A 26,649-nucleotide genomic window follows, 5' to 3' on the forward strand; every position below is an offset into this window, starting at 1 on the left:
TTAAAGGAGCCGTCTGTAAGAAATGTCCAAAACTGGTACTGCAGTCACTTTCAAAATATTGTTGAGCAGCGTGTACCCTCCCCCTCCTCCCCCCGACCAGAGGTTGCCAGGTAGGCTGCAGAATGCAGCAGGAACGTAGGCTGCCATGGCTGCGATAATTAGAGCCGAGCTGGCAACCCGGATGCCGAAACAATACTGACTTGGTGATTGGGAGATAGGTGGAGGGTGGAGCTTCAGAAACAATACTGACTTGGTGATTGGGAGATAGGTGGAGGGTGGAGCTTCAGAAACAATACTGACTTGGTGATTGGGAGATAGGTGGAGGGTGGAGCTTCAGAAACAATACTGACTTGGTGATTGGGAGATAGGTGGAGGGTGGAGCTTCAGGCCAAAACAAAAAATGACAACATAAACATCAGTTGAGGGCTGCAACTCCTCTTTTTAAACTGGAATATCCTGGCTTGAGTGCTGTTGTCAGTGACATAAGTATTTGAAATGAACATGATTTTTAAATGTCTGTTGACATATCGGGGTCATTTTATGATTCGTTTTATTATTGCTCTTACATACAGCTCCTTTAATCTTAAGCTGTAAGCCATAATCAGCAATATTAAAATAATTAAAGGCTTGCAATATTTCAGTTGATTTGTAATGGATCCAGAATGTATGACATTTTTGTTTTTTTAATTGCATTACAGAAAATAAATAACTTTATCACAATATTCTAATTTTCTGAGACAGTCCTGTATATATAAGCACATACATATACATAAATACATATACATACACATGTCCATAGGTACATGCCTACGTGTATTATACCTTTGTTTTAAATGTATTAATCATTTTGTATTTATAGGTGCTTTTGAATTGTAATAACGTGCTACACATTTTCATTTCTGTATCTAAGCTCTTCACACTGGTCAGTTATCAGGGTTTCCCTTCTGAGTGCAAACGGTCCTGAATGAGTCTGGAAAGATAAAAGGAAAGAGTTTTGTTTTGTTTTTTTTAGATTTTTTTGTGGCTCTAGTGGCCCTTTATTGAAGTTACAGGAAGGGGGTAGAGAGAGAATGGGGATGACATGCAGCAAAGGTGCACAGGCCGGGATTCGAACCAGCGTCAGCCTCAGTATATGAGCTGCTTGCTTAACCCACTGTACCACCGAGCGGCTCAGGAAACAGTTTTTACTTGAAATGTGATGTCTCGCCCCGTCACACCCTCCCGTACTTTCCCCAAAGTCCTCCTTTCTCCCTAAATGTGACTCCAGATTGAGTGGTAAAGACTCCAGCGTTGGGGATGGGGAGTCCCAGTGACGGCAGCAGGAGCGGGCCGGTGCCGGGGCCCCGGGGCCGCCTCCGCACCCTGGCTGCCTTGTGAACACTTGTTGTGTGTTGCGTTCTCTCCGGTGCAGGCAGATGCTCGGCCTCCACGGTCAACTTGCCGAGACAGGTGGACCCTGTCATTAACAACAGGCTGTCCAAGTCTTCCGCCACGCTCTGGAACTCCCCCAACAGAAGTAAGGACGAGCCGACGTCAGTGTCCAGGCCTCCCCCTCCTCTCCATCCTCCCTCCTCTCACCTTAATCCGGTTCTGTTTGGTTCTCCGTGTCGTCTCTGGTGGTGTGCCTGCCTGCCTGTGCTTGGTGACTGGTCATCTACCACCTCGTACCTCCTCCTGGTCTCGTTTGCATCGTGGGTTTTTCATTTCAGTTGGTGGTTTGTGTTTGATTTGAGTCTCCTCTGCATTTTGACCAGCTCCCCCCCACTTTGACATCACCGAGCCATAGTCTGTGCTTTATATTTTCAATACACATGTTTCAGTTCACATCTGGTCACCATGCCTTCTTTTTGGTTGTCCCCTTCCACTGTGCTGTCGGTGGTTTGCTGTGGTGGTGGTGGGTCTGCCAGTGTGACTGTGGGAAGTGTGTTTTATTCTAGTTTCACTTACTAATGTATATAGACTGAAAACACCCCTGTATTGTTTTTGTTGTTGTTTTGTTTGAATGAAGCAGTTGTCACAAACTTCCTTAAAGGGAAAGTTCGTTTTTTTACAACCTGGACCTTATTTCTGGCATTTTTTATGGTCGTGTACTCACCCAGGCAAGTTTGGTGTCATTTGGAGTCCTTCGGAAGATATTAGGAGTTTTTTGCGAGCCGCTTCTCCATATAACGGTAGTGAACGGGGCACAGCGGGACACAGACGATGCAGCGTCTAAATAACACATGATTGCCGCAAAACTCGTCATTTCTTTTATGAATCACTAGATCTGCTTCCAGGACCTGTTGTCTACATCCGGGGCTGTGTGTGTAACAAATAAATCAGTTTGTAAACAAGACCTCTGAACTCATGATGTCATCTCTGTGCGCGCATCGCAGACACAGCTCTGTGTACAGCTGGAGTTCGCTACTGTTAGTTTACTGTTAGTTATTTGAAACATGTCTGAATATTTGTCAAATTCTGAGGTTGTGGACGACGACTTTGAATATGATGGACGTCCTTACCGTTTTGAGCCAGAGTATACGGCTGAAGAGCTCACTGAAAGCAGGACAGAGTGCGCGCACAGAGATGACGTCATGAGTTCTGTGTCCCGCTGTGCCCCCATGCGCTAACATTATATGGAGAAGCGGCTCGCACAAAACTCCTAATATCCGAAGGACTCCAAATGACACCAAACTTGCCTGGGTGAGTATACAACCATAAAAAATGCCAGAAATAAGGTCCAGGTTGTAAAAAACTGAACTTTCCCTTTAAGTATATCTCTAAAAGTTCAAAGCTCATCACGGTGTGACGTCAACCGCAGGTTCAAAGAGCCCATTTTGAAGCCACTTGACGATGCTACATTGGCATGATTTGACCCCGACCCCAACTAATCTAAAATAGGTGGAGCCAGCAGCCCTGGAAGCTGAAACAGGCCCACATTAGTTTACCACAAGTCCAGTTGCCATGGATGTGAAATTTAACTATGCAAAGCTGTTTACCTACCAGACTGTTATTGTATACTTCTGCTGTAAAGTTGGACATTTTAACATGGAGGTCAGTGGGGATGAACTCACTGGTGGATCCAGACCCTGGTGGTCAGTAGAGGAACTACACTTGTCGTTTCTTCCTGATTTGCTTCAGACTAGCAGGCTGCCTGTAGTTCCTTGGTGACAGCCCTTGATGTAAGACACCATGATGAGGAGGGAACTGTCCCTTGGACATAAGGTGAGAAGTTGAGTCATCCAGTAGCGACTCGGAGTCGAGTCCCGGCTCCTCCACAATAGACCCAGGACACGCTGGAGGATTCTCATAACATGACTGATCGTATCTCCCACAGCTCAATCAGGAGTTCAGCTCTCGGCTGTGTTGTTGCAACTGCACGCATTCACAACCACTACTGCATAAATGCAGACGATACAGCCTTGTGTAAGGGTACTTAGATCCCTTCAGATTAGGAACCAGAGTAGCTGTCCGGGCCTCTGGAGGGGCTCTGCAGTGTTCCAGTAGCCGTCCGTGGGAAGGAGGGGGCTCTGATTTATAGATACCAGAATCACCACCTTTCCCTCTTGCCGCATTGTAGAGGGAAGAGGAGGAGGGAAACCACTGTTGCCTAGCAACAGGAGGCAGGGCTATCAGCTAGTCATAAAACATGTTGAGGATGATCCCACCGACGTGCAGCAGAGATGCCCGCTTCCACCTTAAGGTCACAACAAGTGTTGTGATGCCCCGCCTTCATGTGACTGGGTTACGTTTCTGAAGAGTCATCCAGGTGTACGTCAGCCCTGCCATGGTTGAAACTCAGCATGGAAGAAATGTGTCCAACTGTGGGTCCTCTGTTTTTCTGCTGTGCTCTGACAACAGAATAAAACCTTAATGATGTCTTTCAAAGATCCTGTTTCCAACTGAAACAGGCGGAAAAATAAATGACTTGTGGATTCATATTTCTGGGTGAATCTGTGAAAAAAAGATTATTTTTTTTCCTCCAAAGATGCATCCAATTGAATGATTTCAAAGCCACTCTATGCAGCACTACCACTTCTGACCATAAGGGGACATAACGATCTGCTGTGTTGAGATAAAAGCCACTGATAGAACTATCAGAGGTCAGCAGAGGTCCTGCACCAGAGGTCCTGCACCAGGGGCTGACACATGAACTTTCTTGTGATATGCTGCCTCCACGTGGTCAAAAGTGGTAGTGCTACAAAGAGTAACTTTAAAATCAGTTTTTTAGATTAAATTCTTTTAAAAATCTGCACATTTAGGTGCAGTTTGTTTGCATTTTATTTAATTAATTCTTAATTGGCGTCAAGTCAAGTACTCAAAGTCAGCTTTGTTCTTATAGCACATTTGAACCAAACTTCTTCACAGAATAAAAAATATACATATAGTCAATTTAAATGGTAAAAAATGTAACTTAATACAGAGAGAAAAGGAGTCTTCAATAATTATTTAAAAAGCCCTAACATGGTGCAGAAACCCCCAAAACTCCTTCACCCCTTGTTTTGAACCTTGTTATGGGCACCTCTAAAAGCAGCCGTTAGGATGACTTTAATGCTACATCTGGAGCTCAGTCAGGTAAACGGGTGCCCAACTCATTCAAAGCTTTAAAACTAAAATTCAAAATCAGCCCTAAATTAAACTGGAAGCGAGTGTAGAGAAGGCTATGCTGGTCGAATGCAGCATCATCAGTGATTCTCCACAGATCCAAAACAAAAGCCTGTGGAACATCCTTGATGATGTAGCCGACCCAGAAAAGAGAAGATCCTGTCTGTGAAATAACCACGATAGCTCCTTTAATCCCCACACCATTTCCCAAATAAAAAAAATATTGAAAGCACAGAAGGATCACCAATTTTGTTTTTTAATCAGAGGTTCCAGAACTTGTTTTCAAAGAACCAGGAACAGAACCAGAACTTTTCATACAAGTTGTTCAAAAAACGTTATTTCTTAATTTCTTGGTTGTGGAGTACCTCAGAGGTCCATATTGGGGTCCCCTTCTCTTTTGAATATGCATTTCCCCAGGCTTCCCTTTTTAGAAGGGATGGCAGCTCCTTTCATTGCCCTGCAGAGAATCTACAGTGTTGTAAAACTGAATGGGAGGTACCAGATCCATTTAACCAGAGATAATTTTACCAAGTGTTACCAGCTGCTCGGAGCTCCTTCAGTAGCAGTGACTTTAACAAGGTCTTTCAGTGTCTCTGGATCAGCACTGCTCAGTGTTCAGGAGGAATTCTGGATCGCTCCTCTATTCAAAACTGCTTCAATCACACTAGTAGGGTTGCAGTGGAACGGCTCTCTGGAGCCGCGGCTTCTCCTGGGGTTACGGTCTGGACAGACACCCTGACGTAATCCTGGAGGAGATTCTGCTAAACTCAGGGTGGTACAAGCCAGCGTCAGACATAATGCTCCCTCCACCGTGCTTCACCATCAGGTGATGTTTTTGCTGAGTCTTCCTACTGAACAATTCAACTATTGTTTAGTCAGACTACAAAACCTGTTCCCAGTGGTGTTGTGGATTACTAAGATGCTGTTTTTCAAACACGTAGCCAGGGTTGTCTTCCTCTGTAGTGTTCATCCGTAGACGTCCTGCCTGTTCATTGACTTGTATGTGCTAGACTCGTGAACAGTTCCAGTGATGTCTACAGCCTTTAGCTATTCCCCGTGCGTTCCTCTGGGCCTCATTGAGGATTCTGCGCCGTGTCTTCTGAGTCATGTTGGCCAGACTTACACCAGAGTAGCCACAGAACTAAGCGGTCTCCATCTCTGGACAGGTTTTCTAAATGGATGGATGCCTACACCCTGATCCCTCTAGCTTTATACCGATCACTTGTTCTTAAGCGTTTTTTGTTAGGCTCTAGTGGGCCTTTATTGAAGATGCAGATATGAAAGGGGTAGAAAGAGAGAATGGGGATGACATGCAGCAAAGGTGCACAGGCCGGGATTGGAACCTGCGACCGCTGCAGGAGGACTGTAGCCTCAGTATATGAGCCGCTGCTTAACCCACTGCGCCACCGAGCGGCCAAGCGTTTTTAAAGAGATCTCATTTTTCCAAGGTAGCTGCTTCTTCTGAAGAGCACATTTCAGATCTTTCAGTGTCTGTTATCAACCAAAGTAGCTCTAACCCCCCCCTTCCCCACGACCAGGTCACGTTTCTAGAGGATTGATGTTTGTGTGTCGTAATCAAAGCTGCTGTGTTGTGTGTAGTGGCCGCTAGATAACCTCACATGCATGTCAGTGAATTTCATTCTGATCTGGTTTGTGCTCTGATGGCAGCAACTTTGAGATTTCTCTAAAAAAGAAAGCAATCCTCCAAACAGAGGGAGACGTCCTCTAAAAGAAAGTCAAGCAAGCTTCTGAAGGGACCAGAGGTGTCAAAAGTATTCACATTCATTACTCAGGTAGAAGTATAGATACTAGAGTTTAAAAATACTCCTGTAGAAGTTGAAGTATCAACTCAAGTTTTTTACTCAAGTAAAAGTATAAAAGTACTGGTTTCAAAACTACTTAAAGTATAAAAGTAAAAGTAATGTAAGGGGGAAAAAAGCCATTAAGGACAAAAGCCATTGAAAATGAATGCATGTTAGTATAATGCAAATATATTAAAGAACCATATATGTGTACTATTGAGCATTAACATGTGTTTCAGAGAGCAGAAGATATGATGACTAGTTGTCTATAAGTATTGTAATTGTGCAAAAAGTCAAACTACAGAGGCATGTTATCATTTATCCTAACCTTTATTGGAATGTACATCCAAGTTTAGTTGCAGGAATCTGAGGGAACGGATGTAAGAACAAAACTGGACAAGAACATCTGAAACAACCACAACCAAATTCACTCTATCCGGATGGAGCAATTTAACTGGATAGTTTTTTTTTTTAAGGCCGAAATGAAATAGAGTAACAAGGCTGTTTTTAAAATGAAAGGAGTAAAAAGTACAGATAATTGCGTGAAAATGTAAGGAGTAAAAGTAAAAAGTCGTCTGAAAAATAATTACTCCAGTGAAGTATAGATAACCAAAATTTCTACTTAAGAAAGGTAACGAAGTATTTGTACTTCGTTACTTGACACCTCTGGAAGGGACCCCAGTGGGGTTTGGTTGTGTGTGAGGTTCCACAGCTCAGGTTTGACATCAGAGGTCGTCTGAGCCGCCTTTAAAACACAGCTGCACCAAGGGACAAACATGTAGGAAACATGCATATAAAACACGCAACTGAAGGAGTTGCTTTTCTGCCTGATGGCTGTGGATAACGGCCAGCTGTCCCACTTTAGCTGCCTAGTCCTGATAAATAAAGACCTAACAGAACATCATCTTTCTTATTTTAAAGAAAATATGTCTGGTTGTGCTGTTAACTGTAGTAAGAGATGACTGGGACCGGTTCTGGAAGGTTCTGGGTCAGACTGAGCTGCTGTCACAGCTGCTGTAGAGGTTTTGGGATGGAATCTGAAGACGTGCACATGTAAAGCACATTTCATACACAAAGGCAACTCCAAATGCTTTACAAGGACATTGAGATGAACGAAAGATGGAAAAAAAGAATGCAAATAAAATTAAAGAACACAACAAGACAGAAAAAGGAATAAACAGTTCAGTGAAATTAGACCGAACCGAACTGAACATCTCAGAGCCGCACGTAGTCTGTATCCTAGAGGATCAGAAATGTGTTCTGGCCCAATATTGTTTATTGATTTGTAAACTAACAGCATCTCTCGATACTATGTTCTGGTGTCCAGTGTAAGGATCTCACAACAGGAGTAGTGTTCTCAGTTGTCCTGGTTTTTGTTAGACCTCAGCAGCGTTCCGCATGAGTTGAAGTTGTCTCGTCGTGGTTTTGGGAAGACGGGACAGAAGAGCGTTACAGCAGTCACGTCTGCTGCAGATGGAGGCATGGATGAGCTCCTCTAAATCTGCTCTGGACACCAGATCTCTGGCTCTGATATTTGTTTGAGGTGATCAAAAGATGTTTCATTCACAGCCTCCATGGAGCTGCTGCAGCTCAGGGCTGAGTCTAGCTGGAACTAGAAGATTTCTGTCCTACGATTTTATCTGGACCCGCAACTTTTATTCTTTTCTTATTGCCAAAAATAACTATTTCTGTCTTGTCTTAAGTGAGTCTGAGGACCAGTCATATGGTGACAGTAAATCTGAGGGTCATCTGCATACAGTAGCTATGGGGAGCAACACTGACTGCATTTACATGCAGTCAATAACCCGAATATTAGCAATAACCCGGTTTTGCACGGCCATGTAAACACCAATAACCCCTTTGAATACCCCGAATATGACCCCTGGGTTACTCCTTTTAAAACCCGAATATTCGGTCATGTAAACGCGAAACGGGATATCCCCATCAAACGGAACATGAATTTGTTTTCTGCACATGTTCTTTTCGCAAGGAATCTTGGTCTTTTGAGTTCAGGACGTACTTCTAAACGTGGAGAAATGCAAGACCACGCCACACTTTTGGAGTGAGGAGGAGACTAATCATTTTATAAATGTAATGAAGGATATGAACATTTTTGCATTTGTAGACGGTAGAAAGTACCGGAATAGCGAGATTTACAAGAAGGTGAGCGAAAAGTTGCGCGAAGCAGCATTTGTTGAATGTTGAATTTGGATTCAGGAAGAAGAAGCAGAAATGACGGGAATTGCGTCATGACGTTCTCCGTGCGTCGCTGGTTTGATCGAGATATTCCAAATGATTAATTACCATGTAAACAGGGATAATCCTGTTTGCTCACGCATGTAAATGGAATATTCTGAATGTTTCAGTAACCGGAATATTAGCAATAACCCGAATTTTGACTGCATGTAAACGTAGTCACTGTTGTCATGTATGACCTGACCTCGGGGAAGCAAGTAAAGGTTAAATGATGGTGGTCCGTGAGTCGACCCCTGGTCTCCACAGTTCATGTAACAAGCTCAGAATCAGAGCAGAACCGCTGAAGATTCAGCTGATAAATGTGGGGTGTATAGAGAGGAAATAAGAGAAGTCATAGGGCTGAACTGAAGAGGACCCACATGGGGAGACCCAGGTGTGCTCCAGGGTCGGGGTCGGGGTGTAGCGCTACACTGACAGCTGTACTTGAGTGTGTGCTTGTGTGTGTGTTATGTGCGTGTCAGCGGGGCTCTGCCTGGACTCTGACGGCGCCCTCTTGTGTCAGCCCGCAGCCTGCGCCTGAGCCCGTGGGAGAGCCGCATCGTGGAGCGGCTCATGACGCCGACACTGTCCTTCCTGGCCCGCAGCCGCAGCGCCGTCACCCTCCTGAACGCCAGCGGCGACTCCCGTAAGTGTGACGTCCAGAGCGCCGCTATTCTGCTGTTCTTGTTTATCTCACAATCCTCTCATCAGACGTTTGTCACCTGTCAATGTTGATCTAGAGCAGGGGTCGGCAACCCAAAATGTTGAAAGAGCCATATTGGACCAAAAACACAAAAAACAAATATGTCTGGAGCCGCAAAAAATGAAAAGTCTTGTATAAGCCTTAGAATGAAGGCAGCACATGCTGCATGTTTCTATATTAGTTAGAACTGGGGGAAGACTTTTTTTCATTATGCACTTCGAGAAAAAAGTTGAAATGTCAAGAAAAAAGTCGAAATTTCGAGAAAAAAGTCGAAATGTTGAGAAAAAAGTCGAAATGTCAAGATTAATGTTGAAGTACAATGTCGAGAAAAAAGTCGAAATGTCGAGAAAAAAGTTGAAATGTTGAGAAAAAAGTCAAAATGTCGAGAAAAAAAGTCAAAATGTCGAGAAAAAAAGTCAAAATGTCGAGAAAAAAATCAAAATATTGAGAAAAAAGTCGAAATTTTGAGAAAAAAGTCGAAATATCGAGATTAAAAAGGAAAGGAAAAAGTAAGAAAAAAGAGAAAAAAAGGAAAAAAGGAAAAAAGAAGAAAAAAATTGAAAAAAGAAGAAAGAAAAGGAAAAAAAGGAAAAAAAGGTCAAACATTTTTGAAAAAGCTCCAGGAGCCACTAGGGCGGCTCTGCGGGTTGCCGACCCCTGTACTAGAGCTTTGGATCACATGACACGAGTTCCACTAGCTGATTTTTGCTTTCCAACATTTGGATTGGCTGCTTTTACAGTGTTTTAAGTCATGAAACGAGGCAGGTTTAGATGTTTTTAGGGCAGGTCAGTTCTTCCTTGTGTCTGACTGTGATCTAATCAAAGCAGGAACTAATGTGTTTGTCTAGGAACAAGTCCTCAAAAAAGGCTTTAGTTTTCAAGATACCCCTACCCGAGCTAGAACCAACCACAACAATGATTTTTATTTATTTATAAAATATACTATTACTTAGTTTTCTTGAATGCTATTGAATACTAACCAGTGGTTTTATGGAGATATCTGGTACAGTTGTCTTGAAAATGAGATTTCTTTAGACACAGCCCCTCTCTGAAACAGTCAAATTAAGTCATTCCGAATGGAGGGTTAGTGGCATAAAAGCCTATAAGTAGGGCTGGGCGATATGGACCAAAAGTCATATCTCGATATTTTCTAGCTAAATGGCGATACTCGATATATATCGATATTTTTTCTGTGCCGTAATTGGGGTTTCCCCTAAAGCATTATAGCATAGCATCTCTGTTAGCTTCATTTTGTTCTTAAAAAACAGTCAGTTTTAATACAAAGCCTCGTGCCAAATGTCACACAGGTACCTTTATTAGCAGAGGTCTGCACAATATCAAAATAAACTGCCTGCATATATAGAATGAAAATGCTTCTTGAATAAAATAAAACAAATATCCCTTTCCTGCATAACAATTACATTAAAATACACTGCGCAATTAATGCAATGTAGACAGTAACAGGCAGACTGAGGTTGACAGTTGTGCAAATAACAGAACATTTGTGCAAATCTCAAATAAAACATTCAAGTCAATTTGTCACAAAATAAGCTATATCAAAATCATAAAAAAATAAAAATAAAAAAAATCATTTTTTTTAATAATCGATATAAACGATATTGTCTCGTACTCTATCGCGTTTGAAAATATATCGATATATATTAAAATCTCGATATATCGCCCAGCCCTACCTTTAAGTTAAGTCTGCTCACTCTGATGGTGATCATATTTAGAGAGGGGGATGCCAGGTGGCTGAACTTCATCACCAGATAGTCAGAATGTAACTAACTCAATAAAATTAAGTTTACCTATACTTGTTACAGATCAAAGGTCAAACTCTGAAGTTTCTCTGATGCTGAGCAGAACTAAAGTGTGTTTCTGTCAGCAGAGGCTACGTTCGTCTGTGTTGTCATCCCCTGCATGCAACCGTGTGCTTCTCTCTGCATGTGTGTGTGTTGTTCAGACTCTCACCACTGCTCCCGTTCAGCCTCGGCCAGCCCGCTCACCGCCTGCTCTCACCAGCACCACAGCAACGCCGAGCGCTGGCGAGTGTCCTCCGCCAGCACGCCGGACATCACGCAGCGCCAGCGCCGGCGGAACTCCACTCCGGTAGGTGACGCCATGCCGACCGAACCCTCTGACTTCCCGTCAGCCTGAACTCCTGAGTCACGGGTCGCTTCTTTCCTTCAGGTGGATAAAAAGAAGAAAGAGAAGAAAGACAAGGAGAGAGAGAACGAGAAAGAGAAGATCGCCATCACCAAAGACAGAGTGCAGAAGAAGAGGCCGACGACATCGCCGGCCGCCACCACCCACAGATCCCGGCCCGAGACCAGGTATGCAGCCGTGGGAGGAGGGTGTGGGGCGCTGCCCTCAGTCCCACAGGAGGAGGCAGTTGTGCAGATGTTGTGCAGATGTTGTGTAGCAGTTGTTCTCAGAAACAGTCCTTCCAACTTCTGATTATTTTTCTGTTTGTGAGATTACGAGTTTATCAGAATATTTCAAGACCACGTGAGAATCCCGCTCATTTAAAGACATATATCTTCTCATGTCCTCCTCCTTTCTAGAATTATACGTATAAAACGATGAGCGGTGTCAAATAAAATGAGCTTATCAGGTTCCACCGTTCAAGTTCAAGTTGACTTTATTAGTACCCGTAGATAGATTTGTTTTGCAGTAGATGGGAGAAATCTTTACAGACTTAAAAGCAGAGGTGGACAGAGTACTCAACCCCAGTACTTGAGTAAGAGTACAAATACTACTGGTCAAAATTTACTCCGTTACAAGTAAAAGTAGCTCAGTCAAAATATTACTTGAGTAAGAGTAGAAAAGTACTTGCTTTTAAAGGTACTTAAGTATCCAAAAGTAAATGCTTTTAAATTTACTTTAAGTAAACTTAAGAGTAAGAGTAAATTTCTTATTTTCCACATCAGTAAATTACTATATTTTTTCTAAATTAATTGTTGCGGCTCTGTCTTGACAAACGCAGGCTACTTTGGCGGTATCGTTTTGAGGAGGCTTGACGTATTTCCGCTTTACGTACATCCTAGTGGAGAGCGTGCACTGGGATAGGTCTCCTCCTTTGACAAAAACAGCTTGTGTCCAATAGGATTTTAGGGAAGAAGAAAAAAGAGCAGACCTGAAAGTAACGAGTACTTTTCAGCCTTCCTAGAAATGTACTCGAGTAAAAGTAAAAATATTTGTCTTGGAAATGTATTCAAGTAAGAGTAATAAGTACCAAAGAAATCTAATACTCAAGTAAAGTACAAATCCTCTGGATATGTACTTAAGTACAGTACTCAAGTAAATTTACTCAGATACTGTCCACCACTGCTTAAAAGGACAAATACAGAGAACAGGTTTACAACAAAGAACAATAAATAGAGGTAGAACCAAGTTCAGGGTTACTAATAAATAGAAATAAATAAGTTAAAAGCAGGATAGCAGGATGCGTTAAGATTAGTTTAAAGGAGAGACAGCGGCAGGGACAAAGCTGTTCCTGTAGCGTGTGGTCCTAGTTCTGGGGACTATGAATCTGCGTCCTGATGGCAACTCACTCGCTAAGGGATGGGAGGAATTATTGGGATGGAGCTGGAGCCGCTGCAACTGTTTAGCGTACAGCGAATTCAGGCCCAGCTGTGTTTCCCCAACCAGCCCACCTGACCATTTAATGATCTGCTTGAGTGAGCTCCTTTCTTTTAGGGGCACGTTTCCCAACCACGATGCTAGTGAAAAAGTTAAAACAGATTCAATAAAAGCATGATAAAAAAGTGTCATCATGGTCTTATCAATGTGGAAACGGGACAACTTCCTCAGACAGAACTGTTGTCCCTTCCTGCTCACAGCTTTGCAGTTCTCTTTAAATTTTAGGGTAGAGTCAATGATTGTCCCCAGATATTTATAGGACTGCACTTGTTCAATGACTTGTCCCTTAATCCTAACAGGTTCAGGTGTTTTGGTATTCTTCTTGAAATCAATTGCCATGTCTTTGGTCTTTGTTAGATTGAGCTGGAAGTGAAGCTCATCTGGTCCGCGTGGGGCTGGACCGGGAGGCCTCACCGCTGAGAGCTTTGAGTAACGGGAGTTCTCTTCTAAACTAAACTAAAAACCTGCAGCTGATTCAAGGATCTTTTGTTTAGACAAAAAAGAAAGACAATATTCCAGCTGTGAAGAAACAGCATGTTTTACCTTCACTGCAGTATTTCTGAGATGACAGAAAGCTGATGGAGTCAGCTGCTGAACATGAGCTTTGCTCAGACAGACAGAGAAGCTGGAACAACAACAGCATGAAGATGTAAGAAAATGTTTGCTAAACTTTACAATAAATATCCAACAGGCAAACATGTATGACATTAAGAAAGTATGTCCAAGAACAGACCCCTGAGGAACACCACAAGAGTCTGAAGTAATCTGGTGCGACGCAGGGAAGCTTTTGTCAGGTCGGTCGGGGGGAACCGGTCGAGGACGTGAACCAGTCTAGAACCACAAACACCCCCCATCTTGTGTCTGGCGTGATGTTGTGATCAAGTGTCACAGCTGAACTTCCATCTGAAGGACTAGAACAGAGTCATTATCAGAACCAGCTATCTTTAAAACATTAAAACCGGACTGATTTTTGTTGCTCAGCAACAACCTTTTCTAAAATCTGTGATAAACAAAGCAGTTTGGATATTAGCTTCCAGGAAGAGATGAATCCAGGTTGGATTTTGTCAACAATAACATGTTTATAAGTCAGGGAACTGAACCGAAGTTTCATTTCATCAACCAGACAGGAGCTGACTGAATTAAAAACCGATAAACCAATTAAAGAGCCGGTGATGGGGGGACTGATACAGCTCTGATTGATGCACCGATGCTGTCCAGGATAGCTGATGGAAGGATTCCAGCTTCACAGGAACAGTAACATCACCAACACAGACGCTCGCTCAAGGTTTAGTGTTTAACAGGACTGCTTTAGTTGTGGATTTTAATGTGATTGTAATATAAATGTGAATCTGGAGCACAGCAGCTCCTCAGGGCTTCTTCTGCCAGTGTAGGAGGTTTGATCCCAGCCAGCTCTGTGGAAAAACAACTGAGTGTGGATACGTTTTAGAGCCTGAAAGGTTTGACGTGGCTGGAAACCGGCCAGGGAGGGAGACAGAGGAGTTGTGATCTCATGAGAGGAGGAACCACAACCTTCCTGTCGGCCTCTTCGTAGCTTCCCCGTTGAGCTTTGTCCTCTCAGTAACTGTGGAGGCTCGTCCTGATCTCATGTGGTGCCACGTTTTCTCCACTTACTGATGGCGGTTGTGACAGTCGCCGTCTGCCTGAAAAGGGGTCGATCTTCATGAGGAGGAAGAACCACGGGTTCCTCTGAAGACTCCAAATCAAATCAAATCAAATCAAACTTTATTTGAATTGCGCTTTTCATGCATGTATAAAATGCAACAAAAATTGCTTTACATAAATGTTAAAAAACATAAAACGTATTAATTCTGAAGTGCACGGGGAGCCAATGCAGTGATTCTAAAACTGGTGTAATGTGAGCCCGCCTTCTGGTCTTCATCAGCACACGTGCAGCTGAGTTTTGTAGTAATTGGAGACTAGAAATGCTCTTTTTGCGAAGACCAGAAAGCAGGGCATTACAATAATCAATACGACAGGAGATAAAAGCATGCATCAGCACCTCCGTGGGCGAACTCTGGCTATGTTCTTAAGGTGATAAAAACCTATTTTTGTTGTGTTTTTGATATGAGGAATAAAATTCAGCTCAGAGTCAAAAATAACACCCAGGTTCTTTACACAATGTGATGGTTATAAATCTTGTAGTTTTGGTAAAGGTTTCTCTCTCTTGGCTTCAGGACCAATAATTAAAACTTCTGTTTTGTCCTGGTTGAGCTGTAGAAAGTTCTCTGTCATCCATGACTTTATATCTAAAATACAGTTAAGAAGGGTATCAATTGGTTTTGTCTCTTCAGGAGACACGGCGATATACAGCTGTGTATCGTCAGCATAACTATGAAAATTGATGCCGTGCCTCCTGATTACGTCCCCAAACGGAAGCATATATAAATTAAAAAGTATTGGGCCTAAAATGGAACCTTGGGGTACCCCACACTTGATTTTGTAGGTTCTTGAGGAACATGTATCCATACTTACAGAAAATGGTCGGTCTATGAGGTAGGAGCTGATTCCAGGTCCAACAATCCAACTGCCGTTCATTCCTGCCGTAAAAGGTCATCACTATTTATGGAAAAACAAACTAGTCTGAGGTCCGACTGACTGCCACAAAACTTGGTCTGATTCATCTCGACACAAGAACTTTTATTTTTCAGAATAATTCACTGATCCGTGGGTGTGCCCATCTGGGATGTAATTATTCAAACTTAACCAAACTCAGTATTCTGGACGGGTACGTCGTCCTTTAGAGTTGCATCAAACTCCATAATGTTTTGTCTGTAGGGGGCGCTACAACTCACATGCCACCATGTCAACAAGTGTTTGGTACAAGATTTTTCACTCAGGTTCCTACATACGACCGATGATACCGGGGTTCTGTTTTTACTGTTTAACTGTCATCTGCTTCTGATCAAACTTCCTCTTCCTCCTCACCTTCTCAGCACCCCGAGGGCCAGAAACAGACCTCCATCACCCGCCGCCCCCAAAAGCCGGCCCCTGTCGCCCCTGGTCCCGGCTGTCGCGACCCCCAAGACGCCCGCGACCTCCAGGACGCCCACCAGCTCCAAGACGCCCACGGGCAAGAAGACGCCTGCTCCGTCTGGCACCAAGACCCGACCCAAGCGGGCCTCCACGCCCGCCAGAGTGCTGCCCCAGACTGTTGCTCCGGTCTCCGTGGAAACCAGACCAGATCCCCAGCAGGCTGTCGCCCCAGAGGAGAAGAAGAGTGAGTGAGGTTGCTACGGTGAACTCCCTGCAGAGTGTGAACCATCACCAGTGCAGCGGGGTCGCCCCGCAAACACATCAACACAAACGCTTCACATATTATTTCTTTTGTTTTTAAATAATTAAGGAATTGTGGTCATCTATAGTTGTACGGAGTATTAGGGCCATGCAGGAGAAAAAATATTTGAGAGGGGAAGATTTTTTTTTTTCATTATGCACTTCGAGAAAAAAGTCGAAATGTCGAGAAAAAAAGTTGAAATGTCGAGATTAATATTGAAATACAATTTTGAGAAAAAAGTTGAAATGTTGAGATTAATGTTGAAATACAATTTCAAGGATAAAGTCGAAATTTTGCCTTTTTTTCAACATTTCAACTTTATTCTCGACATTTCGACTTTTTCCTCAAAATTCTACTTCATCATTAATCTCAACATTTTGACTTTTTTCTCAACATTTTGACTTTTTTCTCGACTTTTTTGACTTTTTTCTCGACATTTCAACTTTTTTCTCGAAGTGCATAATGAAAAAAAAATCTTCCTCCTCTAAAATACTATTTTTATTTTTTCCTGCCTGCCTTGTACCTTATACCCACTGCAATCAGATGTTTTTATGGTTTTTACTAAAAAAAGAAAAGCAAAAATACACCATATCAGAGAGTTCCTGGGTGCAATTGGAGTTTTATCTAAATTTCAGGACGTTAAATAGATCTCATATCCGTCTCTTATGTGACAGCTTCCAGTCCTGTTCCTGCCATTGTGGTGTCATCTGCGCCGATCACGCCTCCGTCTCTCAGCCCAGCAGTCCAGTCAGCAGCGACTCCATCTGCACCAAGCACAGAGCTGACTCCTGCAGCTCCAGCAGCTCCAGCAGCTCCAAAAGCTCCAGCAGCTCCAGCAACCCCTGCAGCTCCTGCAGCTCCTGCAGCCGCCTCCGCTCCACCTTCCACCGCTGCTCCTGCTGCATCCGCAGGAAGACCATCAGCTGGCACAAACAACCCGGAGGAGGCTGCTCGCATCCTGGCAGAGAAACGAAGGCAAGCCCGAGAGCAGCGGGAGAGGGAGGAGCAGGAGCGTGTGGAGCAGGAGCAACGCAACAGGTCAGACCCTCTGCATGAGGAAAAACTGTCTTTTTCTCTTTCTTTACCTCATTTAAACCCATTTATTGGGTTTTTGTCTCTGCACGTTGCCGTGTTGATACTGCCCAGCCCCAGTTAACACAAATATGGTTTAACCGAGCAACCCTGGAAGCTGGATGGAAGATGCCTACATTAGCTCAGTTAGCACAAATGAGCTCTTTGAGCCTAGCTGACTTTGCCCATTTTCACCTACAATGCTACATTCATTCTGATCAGTTCAGCCTATCCATCATCCTATCCATCCACAATGCAAAGTGTTGACATTCATCCATTAGTTGTAGCCAGCCAGCAATCAAAGAACATTCCTTCTAGTCAGTACTTGAGTTGTAAAAAGAAATCAGGGGGGATGGTGGATTTTATCATATGGGGACAGATAATTTGTGCTGATTACCGGTACAAATAATATAATATATTACAAATAATAGCACTGACCAAAACACCTGCAGAAATACTGCAGGAATGACATAGCCGCAGTTAAATGCAGCCTTCTGTAAGCTTTAAATATCCACTGGGCTTACATCAAATACATCAAAACACAACAATAAAAAACAGTTTTCTGAACTTATCAATATGCCTCTGTCCTTCACAGGATAAGTAAAATGAATCACTGCAAAAACTCAAAATCTTAACAAGAATATTTGTCTTATTTCTAGTTAAAATCTCTCATTTTAGTAAAAAAAATACATTTAAAACAAGACTCATCACTGGAAAAAACAACAATTTTCACCTGTTTCAAGTAAATTTTCACTTAAAATAAGTAGAAAAATCTGCCAGTGGAACAAGATTTTTTTTGCTTGTAATAAGGTAAAAATCTGTGACAAAATCTGCCAGTGGGACAAGATAAATCTTGTCCCACTGGCAGATTTTTCTACTGAAATTTTACTTGAAACAGATGAAAATTGTCAAATAAGCTATTTTTCTGGTGTTGTTTTTTTATGAATCTAAATGTTGAAATAGCAGTAAAACCACATTCATTGATGAAATGACATAAGGGATGGAAAGGGGGGGTAGCAGTTTTACAGGTGGGATGATTTAGACCGTTTTTATTTCAGGGGGGATGCCATCCCCCCTCATCCCCCCTCAACTCGAGTGCTGCTTCTAGTTATGTAAAGCTTTCTAGCTGTTTATCATTTTAACAAGGTCCTCAGTGGAGATTGACTCCATTCAGAGCCAGTGGCCGTTTCAAGGAATAGCTATTTTACATATTTCTACTTGAAACTCAGCTCAGGAAATCTGATTTTGCAGCTCAATTATTCCCAAAGTTAAAGGACACACGGAAGCAGATTGACCAGTAGCGAAGAATGAGAATTGTGACGGTGTGTTATTTTGTATTTCTGAAGATTTGTAGTTCATACACAGCAGGCTAACATCCTTTAAACTGAACATGTGAAGCAGTGGTCACAACTTGTAGTGTTTTTCCAGGCTCCTTCGGGAGGAGGCGATGGCCCGGGAGGTCGAGGAGAGGAAGCGCAGAGAGGAGGAGGCTCGCTTCATGGCGGAGCAGCAGCGACTGATGGACGAGGCCCAGCGAGCTCAGGAGGAGAAGGAGGCGGAGGAGAGAGCAAAGGCAGACGAGGAGGAGAACGAGAGGCTGCAGAAGCAGGTCAGTGGAACAAATGGAAATAAAACCGGTCCAGAGGCTGTTTTCAGTCTGACCAGTGCAGGAGGAAACTGGAGGAGCCGGTTTATGTTAGAACACGGGGACGTTTCAGGTGACGTGCTGCACCTCTGTAAACATCAGCTGCTGCTCTTGAACAGGCTGATGCATCTGTATTCAGGTGAATAATGATTGAATAATAATTAATTCATCCTCAAAGGAAGTTATACTTTCACAGTGTAACTGAGAACTGCGAGGTAGGAGCAGGGCCGCCCCTGACCAAATTGGGGCCCTAAGCAAAATGTTATTTGGAGGCCTCCCCGCCCTCAAACCTCTCCCCATCCCAAATGTATCATTGCTACAAAATGACCATATAACAACAGGCCATTTAACTTGACAACCTTTATTAATAGTAACAATTGTACTGTACTTGTGGCCTTGGCACCTGCGGGAGGTCTAAGTGATTTAAGTGACTTAAGCCCAACTAAAGAGCTGTAAGATGAAATTCATCCAAGAAGGTTGTTCCCAGCAGGTCACCTCTAACATCTGGTGCAAAAAGAAAGAACGTTTGAAGCTTGGAAAAGGAAAAACCTGCATGGCGACCAAAGAAGACGAAGATCAGCTGAAGGAAAACCTGAATGAAGAAAAACCAGGTTCCAGAGGCCGAAGAGAAGCAGTCACGGACTGTAGATGGTTGGAGGAAAGTGATGTCCAGAGATCAATCATGAATCTGAGCCGATCCAGTTCAGTTTGGTCCAAACAAACACATAAAAGAGGAGTGTGTGAAGAAAAGCAGACGATTTCCAGGGTCCTTGGAGGATCTGCGTTGATGTCAGTAAAGGACCAGGACAGATGGGGAGTCTGCAGGGGAGAATAGGTGGAGGTTTGACGCTCCAGAGATGAGGAAATGCCCCAAGTTAAACCGAGGAACAACTGAACTGAACTTTGATCAGAACCTTGGAGAGGGAAGCCGTAGCCTGAGTCCAGTTGGTATCTGGGCTTGAGGAGCTAACTACAGGAGAGGAAGGAGGTGGGAGAAGTCCACCAACGTTCTCTAATAATAATAATAATAGTAATAATAATAATAATAATAACTAAAAAACAAAAAAAAGCACTAAGGGCCTGATTTACTAAAGGTTTGCGTGCGTAAAAACGTGTGCAAACTTGACATCACCCGCAAACCAAAGTGCCAGCTGATCTACTAACAGCGTGCAAAGAGGACTGCGCCTCTCAAATGCGCAAAATAGCACACGCAATTCAGTTAGTACTTTTGCCCTGATGAATAATCAATATGGGGCGTACCCGCCAGAAATCGCTAAATACTGGGAGGGAAAGATGCAAATTGGTCCATTTACCACATGCAATGAGATTTACCAAGCCTGAAAGTAATTGCGTGTATTGTGATTGCGTCTGTATTTAATACGTTCGAAAGGAAGGTGCTAATCTCCACATGCAAAAGGAGAAATATTTTATTTGAATGTTAAATCGAGTATTATTCAGCAAAAGGTTGCCACAGGAGGCACATTCATTTTTTTATTTGTGATAATAAATAAATCACGTGTTTTCATGGAGAAAAAAGTGTTTCTCATTGTGCGCCTATACTTGTTCTGCAGTCATACCCCGGTGTTGTGCTGTATTCAGCACCCCTGCCGTGAAAAGAACCCCCTCGTCTGACAAAAATGATATTCTCATTCCGTGTCACGTTCTGTTTAGCGTCCAGTTTTGTGTTAATGATTCATGTTTAAATGCGCTCATGGATTCGGGTAAAAAAAAAAAAAAAATCGGGTAAATGGTTATTGATGTCATTAATTAATAGCCTGCTTACTGTGTTGTCTTCCATAATATTTGTAAATATATATAATATAAACTCCTAAGTATGTGTTTGTGTGAGTGTGTATATATAAATATATTGAATTGTCAGTGTGTTGTTTTTTTTCTTGGTCTACTTATCATTGAATATACGAGGGGGTGCTTTTCACGGCAGGGGTGCTGAATACGGCACAACAATTTGCCTCTTCCACTAATATCTCTAACCCAACTCGTCAAATTTCATTTTGCGCTTGCGACTATATCCTGCTTTCCATCCAGACTCTCCATGGCGCAAAGTTTGCGCCGCAAACCGTAAGACGCGCAACACCTCATTTAAATACTGTTGTTTGCACCTGTTATCAATTGCGCACGCAATCTTAGTTGATCACCCGCAAAACACAACAACAGCACGCGCAAACTTTTTCAGTGCACACGCAATTTAGTACTCTTTATTTAGGATCTTAGTAAATCGGGCCCTAATATGGCAGAATTAGCCAAAACAAAACCCAGGTCTGAAGATGACGAACCGGAGAAAAGGAAAGAGTAACAGGAGGAGGAGATCATGATGGACCAGCAGGGAAAAGAGGAGGCGAGGAGACGCAGGTGTGGTTGAATCTCCACAGATGAGATTGAGAGGTTTGTGGTCCTCAGAGACGGCAGACACATTAATGGAATACAGCTGAATTAATCTGGAATGATCCTTTAATTCCTTGAGAGCGTTTCCAGTAATCTAGCGGGAATCAGACCATCAACCCCTGCTGGTTCTCTGTAAGTAATGTACCAAAACCTTTAGCTTGGACCAACAACGAGTCCCAGTGATCCACAGACGTAAGCTCATTACCCATCTGCTGTGTACGTGAGCCCCAACATCTGAGTGAAACACCCCGGCTGAGCGGCTGCTGTCGGGGGGATTAACCCTCCGATGCTGATGGCAGCTGGTGACCTCCATGATGGAGATGATGAAACCTGAGCACCCCCTGATCCAGCAGCAGCACGTCCACTTCAGTGTGTCGTGGCCGTGAAGGAGTCCTGGTCCGTTCTTCTGTCCATCGTTTCCATCGTTCACGTCTACACGGCCCTCTGAAGGTCATGGACCAGGTCATACCAAAACCTTGGTTCTCTCATGCTTTTCCACCTTTTTCTGGCTGGCGGAGACTGAAACTGGAACCAGACTGATAGCACTTTTCCATTAGTACCTACTCAGCCCGACTTGACTCGCCTCGGTTTTGCGCTTTTCCACTAGGGGTCGAGGCGGGTGGAGGCGTGCCGAGTAGATACTTTTTCTGTAACTACTCTGCCGAGGTTCTACGCGGCTGAGTCGGCTGTATCTGACATCATCACACTACAGGCCACCGATTGGACGTCTGAGTCAGGAGGCGGAAATCAGTGAAAGAGCAACTCTGACGGCGGCTTCTTGTTAATTTTATTCGACCAGCAATGGCAGCACAAAAGTCTGTTTCTGATCCAACTCTGAGGTGCAGATGTTCATAAACCTGGTGCTGAGGAGAGAATTAAAAAGGGATCTAGACGGGCGATAAGGAACGACAAGATCTACCAGGAGCTCTGTCACTTCATAGCTGCTCGTGGCTCCAGCTGACTTTTCAGCAGCATCGAAACAAACTAAAAAAAAAAAGTGTCGCCGCTTGAAGCTTCTCTCACACTAATTTTTTAACTTGATATTGAACACAAGCCACAGACCCAGCAGCACATATATCATCTCCTCCAGGTTCTACATCTTTAGTGTTGTTGTCTTCTTCGTTTAGATCACTTAGTTTAGGTCACAGCAGCTTCGCTCCAACCTCCTACTTCTGCTCCAGATGCTGAATTGTTATGGAAAGAAACCAGGCCAAGTTGAGATGAGTCGAGCCGAGTAGGTGCTGGTGGAAAAGTGCCATAACTGAACCAGCCAGTTTGGCTACATAGAGCAGCTTTAATGGATGAAAGTGGTCCAAAACAAATCAAAGGACAGTTCAGATGTTGATCAAAGTTCTCCACATAAAATCTGTTTGCAGGTTTACAAGATAAAACAACTTTCTGAATCACGAGACCAAATGACATCTTTAAAGGCTTTGAGATTTTTTTTTATTTTTATTACAATTTGACTTTTTATCATCATCAAGAACACTAAAAAACAAATGTTAAATCTTCTGAGTTAATATAAATCATGAGTGACGTTATTTTTACTGTCCATGGAGGCGCAGGACTTCAGGAGAGAAGGTCCTCGAGTTCAGAGGTCTTGAGGTTTCTGAGACCCCTTTTCCACCGAACCCGTTCCAGGGCGGCCAGTGCTGGTGCTGGTTCACAAGTTGAACGAGCTCAGCTGAGAACCGGTTTGCTTTTTTCCATGTTTTTCTGGCCCGTTATTTGTCAGTGGAAACAGAAAGCCCTGCACCAGACTCAGTACTGCTGGTCTCTGCTGCCCCCTGCTGGTGTGCTGGGATTCTACAAGACAGATTCAACCTAAACTGTTTAATCACACGCAGCATTTATACTCTTAGGGCCTGATTTACTAAGATCCTAAATAAAGAGTACTAAATTGCGTGTGCACTGAAAAAGTTTGCACGTGCTGTTGTTGTGTTTTGCGGGTGATCAACTAAGATTGCGTGCGCAATTGATAACAGGTGCAAACCTCAGTATTTAAATGAGGTGTTGCGCGTCTTACGGTTTGCAAGCGCAAAATGAAATTTGACGAGTTGGAGACACACTCACACAAACACAAGGAGTTTATATTATATATATTTACAAATATTATGGAAGACAACACAGTAAGCAGGCTATTAATTAATGACATCAATAACCATTTACCCGATTTTTGTTATCTGTGACTGTGATTGTGGGAAAGTATGACTATTGTGGAATCCATGAGCACATTTAAACATGAATCATTAACACAAAACTGGACGCTAAACAGAACGTGACACGGAATGAGAATATAATTTTTGTCAGACGAGGGGGTGCTTTTCACGGCAGGGGTGCTGAATACGGCACAACACCGGGGTATGACAACTGCAGAGTATAGGCGCACAATAAGAAACACTTTTTTCTCCATGAAAACACGTGATTTATTTATTATCACAAATAAAAAAATGAATGTGCCTCCTGTGGCTGTGGCAACCTTTTGCTGAATAATACTCGATTTAACATTCAAATAAAATATTTCTCCTTTTGCATGTGGAGATTAGCACCTTCCTTTCGAACGTATTAAATACAGACGCAATCACAATCCACGCAAAAACTTTCAGGCTTGGTAAATCTCATTGCGGGTGGTAAATGACGATATTTGCATTTTCCCCACCCAGTATTTAGTGATTTCTCGCCCCATATTGATTATTCATCAGGGCAAAAGTACTAAATGAACAGTGTGTGCTATTTTGCTCATTTGAGAGGCGCAATCCTCTTTGCACGCTGTTAGTAGATCAGCTTGCACATTGGTTTGTGGGTGATGTCAAGTTTGCACACGTTTTTACACACGCAAACCTTTAGTAAATCAGGCCCTTACAGTCCAGTTAGTTTTTTCAGCTGACTCCTCCTAATTGTTGTGTAGAATTAACTCCATCTCTCTAGAAAGGTGTCCGTCTTGTGTTTGAGCTGGTTTTTGGTCGGTTTTTACATTTTGAGTTGAAGCTGCAGCGTTTTGAGTTCCTCCAGAGGAAGCATCGTCTGATGATTGTTTTCAGACAAATAAACTCTCCGCCAGGGAGTTTGGTGAAAGTTTTGATCAAAAGACAGAAATGTTTGTGTTTTTGTTGTGTTTTTCAGAGAGAGGAGTCTGAAGCCAAAGCCCGGGAGGAGGCAGAGCGTCAGCGCATCGAGAGGGAGAAACACTTCCAGAAGGAGGAGCAGGAGCGTCTGGAGAGGAAGAAGGTGAGGACACAGAGTTCAGAAGGTTTTCACAGACATGGGCTCATTATTGATCTGATCTGCTCTGATCTGCTCAGCGCCTGGAGGAGATCATGAAGAGGACCCGGAAGAGCGACGCAGGAGAGAAGGTCAGTGTGATCTGTGATCGTTCCTGAAGACGCCACGCCACTCGTCTTCATGCAGTGACACCAGTGATTGTTCTTTCCATTGCAGAAGGACGTCAGAGCCTCTCCACAGGTCAACGGCGCTGCTCCCAGTCCAGGTAACCTCTCCCACACACTCATACCCCTTTTACACCAAGCTGGTTCCAGGGCTGGTGCTAGAGCCGGTTCGCGGTTGGTTCTAAGTAAGAACCGGTTGAGAACCGTTTGCTTTTACACAAGCTGGTGCTGGCCAGAGAGCCACGTCATCACGTTACTGTATACGTCTGTGTATGTCACCATTTCCCGGTACAACTAGCGCCAAATTCAGTCACCACACTGCCAGGAGACAGGTTGTCTCCTCCACGGACCACTGCTTCTTCTGTTTTACATCCATTATTAAATAAATGGATGTAATAATAAAAGAGTCTGCTAACTTAACCGCCGTCTTCAACGCTCCGTTGTTTAAAAACGGCGCTCTTCAGTGTTTATTCTGCTTTGGTTGTTCAGTAACACCGCCCCCAGCCCTTGACGTAAGCACGTAGCTCCCAACGTAACGTGGTTCTTTCCTCTAGACCAGCAAAGAGTTGGGGCTGCTGTAGCACCAGTTTTGAGAGCCAGGAGCCGGTGCTTAGGCTGTGTAAAACCAAAGAACTGGTGCTAACTCTGGCTCTAGCCCAGAACCAGCCCTGGAACCAGCTTGGTGTAAAAGGGGTATTAGATGCCTCCAGAGGTATTCAGGTCTACATTTTCCAGCATAAATACATCAAACTGGACGCACACAAACCAACATCTGAAAGACAGAAAGAGACAAAAACTGACAGCAGAATGATAGCAGACTGCATCCATGACTTTATATCTAGAATACAGTTAAGAAGGGTATCAATTGGTTTTGTGTCTTCAGGAAACACGGCGATATACAGCTGTGTATCGTCAGCATAACTATGAAAATTGATGCTGTGCCCCCTGATGACGTCCCCAAGCGGAATCATATATAAATTAAAAAGTATTGGGCCTAAAATGGAACCTTGGGGTACCCCACACTTGATTTTATAGGTTTTTGAGGAGCATGCGTCCATACTTACAAAGAATGCTTGACTGTGACGAGTCCCAGTCCTCTGACTGCTGATGTGTGATGTCTCTGCAGCTCCAGGGAGCCTGCAGGGCCCCGCCCCCGCGGCCCCCAGCCCCTCCCAGAGCAGCCCCGTGGTCGTCAACGGCGTCCAGCCCAGCGCCCACCAGAACGGCGTCTCTGCCAACGGGGACCTGCAGGAGCGGGCCGGAGAGCCCTTCCTGATGAAGACGCCCCCCATGAAGCCTCAGCACGTAGCAGGTGGGACGGCAGGGGGACGGCACGGGCCCGTCAGGGGCCGTCAGGTCCCGGCTTCCTCCCCAACACCTTTCTGTTTTCTCACCACTCTCATGTTCTCTGCAGAGGTCCTGTGAGTCGCCATGGAGACGGCCTCCACGCCGCTTCTGCAACAGAGTGCCAAACAACCGGAGTTGGACTTCACTGGACTCTCATCCGAGGAGGAAGAGGAGAAGGAGGAGGAGGAGCTGAACTCTGCCTGAAACTCATCTGAAACATTAAATCAAGCGTATTCTGTCTTCACTGCGTGTTCGGTGCAGCATCTGTAGAGTTTTACTGAAATGTCGATGATGCGCCTCAAAGACGACCGACTGTAACAAATCATAGAAAATCTATCTGGCCCTGGGTCAGCCTTATATTTGACCGTGGTTGTCGTGGTTACTATTGTTACGATGTTGTTCTCGTTACCTTCGCTTGTGTTTTTGTCCTGAACTTATTTAAGGCGGCAGCGTTGAACGAGATGTAAATGTGAGACGAGCGGCCGCCTCGGCCTCCTGCTGCAGGAGATCTGTGAAATAAAGCTTTCTGAAAGGGA

General features: G+C 43.8%; 1 protein-coding gene across 9 annotated transcripts in view; it reads left to right on the top strand.

Moving 5' to 3' along the window:
* LOC133460515 (MAP7 domain-containing protein 1-like) overlaps positions 1 to 26,649 on the top strand; it is a 67,362-nt gene extending 40,713 nt beyond the window's left edge. For 4 of the 9 annotated variants that reach the window (XM_061741108.1, XM_061741114.1, XM_061741112.1 and 1 more), the window contains 12 exons: positions 1,412 to 1,516; positions 9,145 to 9,267; positions 11,288 to 11,433; positions 11,515 to 11,657; positions 15,921 to 16,204; positions 16,936 to 17,299; positions 18,761 to 18,941; positions 24,504 to 24,608; positions 24,683 to 24,733; positions 24,819 to 24,867; positions 25,893 to 26,078; positions 26,181 to 26,649. In XM_061741108.1, the coding sequence (XP_061597092.1) occupies positions 1,412 to 1,516; positions 9,145 to 9,267; positions 11,288 to 11,433; positions 11,515 to 11,657; positions 15,921 to 16,204; positions 16,936 to 17,299; positions 18,761 to 18,941; positions 24,504 to 24,608; positions 24,683 to 24,733; positions 24,819 to 24,867; positions 25,893 to 26,078; positions 26,181 to 26,191 (1,748 nt within the window). In that variant the 3' untranslated portion in view covers positions 26,192 to 26,649. The remainder of the gene's footprint in view (positions 1 to 1,411; positions 1,517 to 9,144; positions 9,268 to 11,287; positions 11,434 to 11,514; positions 11,658 to 15,920; positions 16,205 to 16,935; positions 17,300 to 18,760; positions 18,942 to 24,503; positions 24,609 to 24,682; positions 24,734 to 24,818; positions 24,868 to 25,892; positions 26,079 to 26,180) is intronic. The other 5 variants (XM_061741115.1, XM_061741116.1, XM_061741111.1 and 2 more) reach the window with 4 other exon arrangements.

Source organism: Cololabis saira, chromosome 15 (assembly GCF_033807715.1).
Source record: "Cololabis saira isolate AMF1-May2022 chromosome 15, fColSai1.1, whole genome shotgun sequence".
Classification (NCBI taxonomy): domain Eukaryota; kingdom Metazoa; phylum Chordata; class Actinopteri; order Beloniformes; family Belonidae; genus Cololabis; species Cololabis saira.